This window comes from Taeniopygia guttata, chromosome 4 (assembly GCF_048771995.1).
Source record: "Taeniopygia guttata chromosome 4, bTaeGut7.mat, whole genome shotgun sequence".
NCBI lineage: Eukaryota > Metazoa > Chordata > Aves > Passeriformes > Estrildidae > Taeniopygia > Taeniopygia guttata.
The window spans coordinates 49,574,853-49,585,320 of record NC_133028.1 but is presented as its reverse complement, the minus strand read 5'-3'; the positions used below and the strand labels follow the sequence as shown (position 1 = coordinate 49,585,320).

The 10,468-nt window shown below is 46.6% G+C and overlaps 1 protein-coding gene across 1 annotated transcript; it reads right to left on the bottom strand.

The window, feature by feature from the left end:
- Positions 1-4,114: 4,114 nt before the first annotated feature.
- LOC100222320 (alcohol dehydrogenase 1) lies at positions 4,115-8,542 on the bottom strand. Its single transcript, XM_002187816.7, has 9 exons — positions 8,159-8,542; positions 7,155-7,256; positions 6,809-6,950; positions 6,404-6,491; positions 6,071-6,290; positions 5,673-5,933; positions 5,254-5,383; positions 4,770-4,908; positions 4,115-4,360 (listed from the first exon to the last, which is right to left on the bottom strand). The coding sequence occupies exons 1-9, from the start codon at positions 8,174-8,176 to the stop codon at positions 4,336-4,338; spliced, it is 1,125 nt and encodes a 374-aa protein (XP_002187852.4). The 5' UTR covers positions 8,177-8,542; the 3' UTR covers positions 4,115-4,335.
- Positions 8,543-10,468: the final 1,926 nt, after the last annotated feature.

Below are 10,468 nucleotides of genomic sequence, written 5' to 3'. Positions count from 1 at the left end.
AGCGGCTGGGAGATGGATGGGAGCAGAAGGCCTCCAGGGAGGCTTTTATCAGTGACTCTGCCCTTGGGTCATTCCCTGCCCTCCCTGCCTGTAAGCCACAGAGTGCTCAGAAAGATTGATTTTAGTTCTTCCAGTTGCTTCTAGCACGTGTGGAGGGAGGCGATTTGTGGCACTGCTGGGGCTTCCTTGGCGTCCCCTTTTTGCCAGGTTGGAGCATTTGACCTGGTGGCCATTTACACCATGATATTTGCAAAAGGATTAAAACTTTAAAAAAAATTAAATAAAACAAATCAAAAGTCAGTGAAAATGGGGTTTGGTGGATGAAGATGCATCGCCTTCTGGGTTGTAGCTTTACTGTCTGTGGTATTGCAGCTATTTTCACTAGAGCAGTAAGGGCAGAATATGTCAGAAGAGGATTCTTTTCCCCAAGGACCCAGTTGTTTCACTCCAATGTAACCAGGTTTGTGGGTTCACTCCACCCAGGCTCTTCAGGTTCCCCCCGAGCTGTTTTCTGCTGAAGCATTGGACAAGGTGATGTATTCCAGGGACTAGATGAGCAAGAGCTTGTTGGAGGACCAGGATAAGATGAGGAGCCAGAGTGTGATGTAATCCCCACAGTTAGAGAGAGGAACCTTCCTTCTGTGTGGCTGAAAAGACACTTTTGCAAAGCCAAGGAATGGGATAATTTCCTAGAAGACTGCCACTAATGACATAAACCCCCTTTTTGGGTCACTAGCCATTTAGAATGCTATAATGAGAAGTTAGCTCTTTGGCTATTGAGAAAGATTATATGTGTTTTTTATATTTAAGATTATACATGTGTAGTTTTTATATATAGATTATATGTATATATATATATATATACATATATATATATACATATATATTATATGTATATATATATATATATATATAAAAACCATATATATATATATATATATATATATATATATATATGGTTTTTTTTTAAAGTCAAAACACATCTGTTGACATTTGGATTAAAAAAAACCCGACTAGATATGATCAGGAAAAAAATGTAGCATTAATGAATGAGGTGGGCATTACTCCGTATACTCAAGCTTGGCACACTCAGCTTTACAGTTGATTCATGTGTCCTTCACAAAATCACAGAATTGCCTTGGCTAGAAGGGACCTTGAAGATCATGTCGTTCCAACCCCCCACCATGGGCAGGAGCACCTCTCACTAGAGGAAATTGCTCATAGCCACATCCAAGTGGCCTCAAATGCTGCCAGAGATGGGCCATCACCAATTCTCCTCAGCCTGTTCCAGTGCCTCAGCATTCTCACTGTAAAGAATTTCTTCCTAATATCTGGTGTAAATCTACTCTCCCTCATGCCTGCTATCCTAGCAGGCCACCCACCAGCTATGGTGGAGCAAAAGTACGGTTCTTCTCCTAGATTTTCATGTACTTTCCTGTGCCTTGCAATCCTCACTTCAGCCTGAAAGTGGGCTGATTTAAGTGTTCAGCCAAAACCAAAACTACTCTGTAGGCTGTTCAGACAGACCCACTTTACAGAACTCCTGGGACACAGATTAGTTGGCTTTGATTCCCATTATTTTTTCTGCATGGCACAAGGGCTAGAAAGCAATTCCAGAGGACAAATGCTCCATGGCTGGTATCCCATAGGGTAGTCAGTGTTTGAAGTTGAAAGCAACAAATGTAACAGAGAATGAAATCATTCACCTGCTTCCTAGATAGAATTCCATACAGATGGCTTATGATTTCATCTCGCACATAAGGACGTAAATGTGCTACTTGTGCATGCACTTCATGGCTCTTAAGACAGGTCTAGTGTCTGCTGTTGAGTGTATAACCTCCAAAATGGTTGTAAAAAGATCCTTCAAATGTGTACTGTTATTTTTCCTTAAAACATCCATGTGATGCTCCAGTCCCCCAAGCTTGCAAGCCACCACTGATGTGAAATGAGAATTCCTGACTGCCCTGCTTGCAGTTGTTAAGGGCCATGGGGAGCTGGCACCTCTGCAAAACATTTGAAATGCATGTAATTATTGCAAGGAGTTGGTAATGAGATCCTGTTGCTGGGCAGCTTTTTGTGTCTATTTCAGACAGGAGGTTGTTGTTTTCTTCTTATCCAGGCAATAGAGGGAAAATTAGATCAAACTGGTACGTCAGCAAACATGGATTTAATGATTAACTTTTTAATGGCAGATCCTGTGTATCTACATTCTACAATATGTGCTATCCTGACCTGCTGTATATATTAATGTATTTTATAAGCTTTCATAGCTAGTGTGTGAGGTCAGATGCCAGTACACAGAGGAACAGACCTCAAGGTGTTTGTCTTCATCTTGGTAGTCAGTTTTCTATGCCCTTCTTTATGTTCTGGTTGCTTGCTGCCTGTATCAAAGATGTGGAAAGACAGTAGAATATATGACAGAAATCTGTGTGGAATAGATGCTGAACTGCATCTATGAGGGCTAAGTACAAACCTTATTTTTCCTGCTGCCTGCAGCAGGCTTCAATGCATTTTAATTACAAGTCAGAGTCTGATATTAGTGCCTTTATTAATGATCCAGTATTACATTTCTGTCCACAGTGTAACTGGGCACCTTTTTGCATTCTACTGTGAAGGACAAACTAGATCATATCCTATCTGGATTTCTCTGCAGTATTGATAATTCACTTTTCTGTAAGATGCCCTGATGCTTTAATTTCCATAAGAACAGAAATATTGTGTACCTCTTACAAAATGATAGCAGAATGAGGAAAATGAGGTAAGGAGAATAGGAGTTAGAGTCACCCTAATATATTGTACCTAGCAGGGATATAGAAAAAAAATCTGATAAAGATCTATTAAAATGAGCAATTGATTCGGTTCACCCTAGTGAAGGAGAATGGCTGAGGGGAAAAAATGATAAACTAGAGAACAGGACTCAGAGCATTTGCTGATTTTGAGTCCATGCATTCATAGAATGATGGAATATCTCAATTTGAGGGGGACCCATTAGGATCATAGCCTTTTTTTTTTTTTTTTTTTTTTTTTTGTGCTCAGAACAAATTCCTCTGTCATAATAGCTGTGATCAGAGTACATCCTGCAGAAATTCACTCTGCAATGTAAGGAGGACTTTTTCTTTATGATATCCGATAGCCAAGGTACAGCACTTCTAGCACCCACCGCTCTGTGTGATGGGACACAAATGCACATGTAATGTCTCTTCCCCTTTACACTCTGTACATTTCTCTGAGGTTGTTCCAAGGTCAAAACTAGAGCAGAAGAAAAGCCTCCATACTAATATCAGGATCTAATGAGGACAAATAAGAATCAAAGAAGGAAAAAATAGGAGAGAATAGTACAGAGCAAAGTGATAGGTCTATAGTAGATACACATGGTGAGATCCACATTATTTGTTTGCCCCTTGATACTCACCCAGAGGCTCTTAACTGTGCCATTACAGCTCCATATATTCCAACCTTTCTATTCCACACAGTGCCACCTCCCTGCCTCTCTGCCCTGCCTTTCCCTCCTGAAGAGCCTGTAACCATCTAACAGGGCACTCCAGTCACAGGACTTGTCCCACCAGTTTCACTTATGCCAAGGATATCAAGTCTCTGTCACCGCAGAAAACTTCCAGGTCATCACTGGTCGTTCCTCAAGCTGCATTCTTTGGTATAGAAACATTTTCACAAGTGGTACTTTGTAGCCAACACTTGTGAAGCAGATTGAGGGATCCCCTTAGTGCTCCTTTCCTCACATTTTGGCATACAATCCCACTGTTCATCACTGACCAGCCTGGTATTTTCCCATTCCCTTTTCCAGACTAGTTTAAAGCTCTGTCAAAGCACTCTAATAGCTCCTGTGCTAGAACTCTTTTTCCCCTATGAGAAAGGCTCACCCTGTCAGGTGTCAGTAGACCAGATGTTGAATCGATCACCCCACAGTCACAAAACAGTACTTTTACTTACACCAGCCTAGGAGCCATGCATTGACCCCATGGATCTGCCTGTTCCTACCAGTATAATTCCTCATTACGGACAGGTCATGGAAATCACTACCTGTGTTCCTGATCTGTCAACCAATTGTCCCAAGGCCCTGGAGTCTCTGTTGATTGAGTACACTGTGTCAGATGAGTTGGTTTAAAACAACTTTATTAGTAAAAGCATTTTCTTGGGAGAGAAGATCTGTCTGGATTTTATCCAGGCACAGCAGGACCAGCAGTGACTCCAGCACAGGTGAGTTTCTCATTCTCTTCTCCTGGTGCCCCACAAGGAGAGGCGCTGGTTGAGAAGGGCCCGGGCCAGGAGAGCCGCTGCTGCGCTGGTCCCTCTGCTTGGCTTCCTTGGCTGTGTCCTTCAGAAGAGCAGGACAGTGCGGATACTGCAAAGTGGAAGGGAAGGGAGGGTTGGCTGCAGCTCAGGGGCAGGCAGTGTGGCAGGCAGGTGTGCCTGGGGACCCGCCACCTTCCTTGTCATCCAGCCCCTTCCTGACTGAGACGCTTGAGGCGGGCAGCAGCGGGGCAGCCTTCAAATCCCTGCTGAGGGGAACCCATCAGGGATAAGGCCACAGGATGTGTGCTGAGCTGAACCATGAGCAGGAGGGTTCCCTGTGCTGAACATGGGCTCTTCCCTCTGGGCTATGGCAGATCTTGCCAGCATTCAGCTGTGGGGCCCTGCTTCCTCAAAAGGCTCACGTGCTCTTTGGGAAGCCAGCGTTGCATGCTCTGCCTGTTGGAATTTTAGGAGGAGGTGCTGAGGTTTGCAGAAGCTCCTGCTGGTCAGGGTCTCACCTTTTTCCTGCACGTAACAACTCAAATCCCTCGTTCACTTTAGCGAATGGCAGCGTGTGCGTGATCAGCAAGTCTGAATTGAACTTCCCCTCCAAGTAGCTGGAAACTAATTTGGGGATACATTCTCTCGTCTTCCAGCCTAGAAACAGGACAAAGCAGGTGCATGAATAATGGTAGAAAGGCTGTTTTGGTAAGGTAGTGTGACTGTGAGGGTCAGGACTGAGTGACCAGTTCTGGTGCCACACACTTGTGAGATGCTTTCTACTCTTTAGGATTACTACTCTGGTGATGTTTTCTACTCTTTTAGGGTTACTGTGTGGAACAGGGAGACGTTTATTTGCATGTCCAATGCTAATGTTCACTGCAGGCAATGCAGTGCTCCCCTTTAGTTGTCTTCTACTAGAAAACCCTCTTTTACTATGACATGTCAACCACCATGAAAGGAAAAGCTGAAATATTAACAATGTATTCTTAAGTCTTATACCTCCAAGCAAAGTCCCCTTCCAAGTACGCCCAGTCAGCAGAAGCACAGGATCAATGGAAATCTCTGAATTAAGCACCCCAACCATCACACAGACACCAGTGCTGGCATTGCAGGAAGCCAAGGCAGCAATCTGATGGAACAGGCAGGAGAATTAGAGAAAGCCCTGATGGGTTGGTCAGGGGAGGGCTCTTTTTGTGTAATTTCCTGCTCCTCCCTTGTAATCTGAAAACACACATCCCGCCTTGTGGAGCAGACCTGGAGAGCTTGTGGCCTCTTTTAAGATTCATGTTATTTTCTCTCACAAAGTTATACCCAGCAGTGCAGGCAGCAGGTGGGGAACTTCCCATGGGGGTGAATTTTGCCCTGAGAGGAGCCTGTGATGATCTGGGAGGGAGGACAGGTGCTGGAGTGCCACCTACCATGGTGTCCACGTGCCCGATGGCCTCAAAGGAGTAGTCCACACCCTGCCCGGTCATCTCAGTGAGCACCTCCTGGGTGGGCTTGTTGAAGTCTCGAGGGTTGATGCAGTCGGTGGCTCCCAGCTCCCTGGCCTTGGCAAACTTGTCCTTGTTGATGTCCACGGCAATGATGCGGGCAGCTCCAGCTGCCTTGCAGCCCATGACAACAGAGAGGCCAACTCCTCCGAGGCCAAAGATGGCACAGGTGGAGCCTGGTTTTACCTGCACAGATGAGGCTCTTGTGAGTCTCCAGCGGGAAGAAGAGGAGGAAGAAGAGGGGGAGGAGAAGGTTTCTTTTGCACAGGGTTGATGAGGTTGTGGGGGTGGCCATGGGCTGCTAAACACGCCTGAATACCAACCTTGGCTGTGTTGATGGCAGCCCCATAGCCTGTGGAAAACCCACAGGCAATCAAGCAGACTTTGTCCAGAGGTGCCGCAGCATCTATCTTGGCAACGGCGTATTCTGGGACCACAGTGTATTCTGCAAAGGTGCTGATCCACAGGTAGTGGTGGATCTGCTTCCCTTTGCAAGTGAAGCGGCTGGTCTTGTCTGGCAGCAGGTTTTGTGGTTCAGAGAAACTGTGGGGGAGATGCAAGGATTTGTATTTGATTGACTGAAGCGCTGATGGGGGTGTCAGATTTGTCATAAAGTCAATCCCATGTAGGTGAAGGGGAAGGCACGGTAAACTTACTGGGTCTTCTGGCAGTAGTTGGATTCAGGATTCTGGCAGAAGCTGCATTCCCCACACTGAGGGAGGCAAAGTGGGATCACTTTGTCTCCTGCAACAAAGTGGATCTCTGTTAGGTGCCTTTTGCTCCACAGGCCCTGAGGTCATTGCCTGTTGAATCACATCTCCTGAGCTTTCTGATAGTAGGACCCCTACCATGAACGCTCTGCTTTCCCTGTCAGGATTAATGCTCCTGGCCCCACTCGTCTACATGGGGAACAGATTGGAAAAGTGGACATGAGAGTCCAGTGCAATGTGTGTGCACTTTGTTTTTTAACCACTGACTCTGGAGCAGGGGCAAGTTTCTGAGGTCTTGGCAGAGCTTTGAGGCCTGAATACTGGGCATGTGTTTGAGTGTGTGTTGGTTACCTGGTTTCACAGAGGTCACTCCTTGTCCAATGCTTTCCACAATCCCAGCTCCTTCATGGCCAGGGATAACTGGGAATTCCACCTTTTGCAAAGATCCTTTCAAAACATGATCGTCTGTGTGACAGATGCTTGTGGCCACAATCTGTTTTGAGAGGAAAGAGTAAATGGTGATTTCTAGAAATAGTCCAGCCACTGTTTATCTCAGTTTGTGGAAGGATTTTTCACAGAACTTCTCTGGACAGTTAAGACACATGGGTGGACAAAGGTCACTTGGTTTTATCCAAGCTACAGCCACAAAATCAGCAATTCCCACAAGGGAAAAAAAGTTATTGAAATGTATTTTTACCTTGATCCGGACTTCTCCTGCCTTTGGGGGTGCAACTTCCACCTCCTCAACAGACAGTGGTTTGCCTGGGGCCCAGGCAACAGCAGCTCTGCACCTGATAACCTGGAGGCAACCAAGAGAAATAAAATTGCAGGGGGAGGTTCACCTTTGGCAAAAGCTCAGGACAGTTGACCTACAATCACCAAAGCCAAAGCTGAACAACACGTTTCTCTGCACACTGCAAGCCACACCTTCTAGAGCTACACAACTGTCCTGTGCTGTTTTCTCAGGGTTGCTGGTTGGGTGGGATTTGGTGAGAGAGCAGAAACATTGGAGTACTCAGCTGTATGCAAAGCCAAAAAATGTTCAGTAAACACTGGCTTTGTGTGAAGTGTGAAATACAAAATGAAGTGATTGGTTCATCTGGTGTATGGGGCAGATGTAGCAGCTTAAGGCAAGCAAGACAGAACTTGAAGTTTCCGTGGGCAGAAGATACCTAAAAAGAGGTTACAAAGCAGTCCCAGCCTGGCTGACAACTGGATAATTTCTCTCCTTGCCAAAAGAATGATTTATGTGTGACATGGCACAAACCCTTCCCCGATCAACTCAAAACAGTTTGGCATCAGCAAAATGGGGCTTGCAGCTTGAAAAGGGAATTGCCATGGACAAGGCTTAGTGCAGGAGGTGAGTGGCTGAAGAGGGCACCACTGAAGAGCTCGTTTGCTGCCAGAGCAGGAGCACAGAGTGGGATTGATCAGGAATTTGTCTTTCAGAGCAGCACAATTCCATATTTTGTTTCCTGAGGGGTTGGGCAGGACAGAGGGGAAATGCACAGCCTAATGCAGGTGTGGACACGTTGCCTGAGAGCAGAATCCGGTGAAATTCACAGGGGTTTTGGAAGAGGTGGGGAGCAAGGTCGGAGGAAAGAGGGCGTTCAGAGGGGTGTGCAGGCTGAGCCTTTTGCAGCGCATTTTGCCAGGAGCAGGGCACCACGGAAAGGAGGATGGGAAATGCATTGTCCTTACTTTTCCCGCAGTGGCCATGTCGTCTTAGCAGAGCTGTCGCTGTCGCTGTCGCTGTCGCTGTCGCTGTCGCTGTCGCTGGAGGGAAGCTGCTGCCTCCGCGTTGCAGAATCCCCAGGAGAGGAGCGGGATAAGGCGCAGTCGCAGTCGCGGTGCGGCACCGTCCCTGCAGGGCGCTGGTTGAGCTGTGCCAGGCGCTGGATGCTGGGCGGCACCGTGAGTGCTGAGGGGAGGAGCTGGGGAGCGGCTGGGAGATGGATGGGAGCAGAAGGCCTCCAGGGAGGCTTTTATCAGTGACTCTGCCCTTGGGTCATTCCCTGCCCTCCCTGCCTGAAAGCCACAGAGTGCTCAGAAAGCTTTTTTTTTCCCTCGAATTGCTGCCGGCAGATGTGGAGGGAGGCGATTTGTGGCACTGCTGGGGCTTCCTTGGCGTCTCCTTTTTGCCAGGTTGGAGCATTTGACCTGGTGGCCATTCACAGCATGATATTTGCAAAGAGGTTAAAAATTAAAAAAAAAAAACCAAACCAAAACAAAAAAAACCCAAAAAAAACCCGGAAAAAACCCAAAAAAAACCCCAGAAAAACCAAATAAAGGCCGTGAAAATGTGGTGTGGTGGATAAAGATGCATCGCCTTCTGGGTTGAAGCTTTACTGTCTGTGGTATTGCAGCTATTTTCACCAGAGCAGTTAGGGGAGGGTCTGTCAAGAAAGGATTTTTTTCCCAAGGACACCTTTCCTTCACTCCTGTGTAACCAGTTTTGTGGGTTCACACCCTCTGGGCTCTTCAGGTTCCCCCCAAGCTGTTTTCTGCTGAGGCACTGGGCAAGGTGATGTGTAGGAGAGACAGGATGAGCAAGAGGACCAGACTAAGATCAGTACCGTGTGTGTTTGGGAACTGTTTCTGTGTTTGGGAAGACATCAGCCCCAGGTTTTGTGTTCAGCAGACTGCCCACAGAGGCTTGTGTTGGTGCTTGCTATTTAATGACCCAGCCCTGTTTCATGGGCTGAGGGGGGAGGTTGGTAGCAGCTGCAGGTCTCAGAGTTGGCCGGCCAAGCCCCCAGCCCTCAAGTTCCCTGAACCTGTCTCCAGCTGCAGGGATGCAGCCCAGCTGCTCTATCCTGCCCCAGCAGCTGTTTGAGTTCTTGCACAGAGCATGGCAGCCCTGTGGTGTGACAGTGGTCCCAGCCACATGGATGTGCTGCTTGGCATTCAGTTCCCCAGCCCTGGTGGCCAACCCAACCTCTAGGTGATGACATGCTCCTGCCTTGGAGGTGAGCAGCTGGCTCTAGGGCAGACATGCACTTGTGGATCATTTTAATCTGTATTTCAGGTAAACAGGGTGGTTTACCAGTTTTTTCCCAAGAAATTTCTACTTTTTCATGCATTTGTTTGCACACCTCTGGTAGCCTCAATCAGACCATGAATGATGATGATGCATAATTTCCCAGGAATAAGGAGTTTTAGAATGAAGTTTTAAAGATTTTCAGTATTCAGCCTGGTCAACCTTTTGCATTAAAAAAGAAATAAATCTATCATGACTTCTAGTATGATTTGTGTATCTTGTTAGAGAAAAAAAAATTTCATAGGCTTGTTGCCTCTCAGGTATCTGTGTAGCACCATTGTTTTTATTACTGGGATCTGTGGTCTTCATCTGATAACCTGGAATCATTGGAAGGAATTATGTTGTGTGGGAATGATCATTTGGCCTTGATGCACTGTCAAGGAGCATGATCTTAAAAGCATGTAAAAATAGAGCTGCACACTGGAGCATGTGCCATTTCATGGGGGAATGTCTGGGTGGGAAAGCAGCAAAATGGGAGTGCTCAGCTTTAAGCAAAGCCAAGTGATGTTCAGTTGAACATTGCCCATAGTTCAGGGTCTGAGGAAACACCAGTTGCGCTTTGTCTGGTAGTTAGTTTGCTTCTTGGGAGGTTACTGGATTTTTCAAGCTTTTTGTGGATTTTTCGTGGTGTCATCATGTGCTAGTGGACAGTTTGTGCTCTGATGGGTCATGTGGTCTCTACTTGCTCCCAGGAAAGCTGCTAAATGGAGGCTTACACAGAGCTGTGCAAGAGCTGTCCAGAGGTATCCAACACTCCTGGATCCCCCTGGAGTACCTCAGGGCCAGAGAGTCATTAGGAATGGCCATCAGAACCCTTCTGTCCAAGCTATACAATCACACAAACAAATTCATCTTCAGCTGAGTGTTGATGAGGGTCTGCAGGGCAGAACACTCCAGCAAAGTATGAACTTTTTGTTGTTTCCCAGTCAGAATACACTTCATTCCTCCATGTGAAGACAGATCTAGATGGC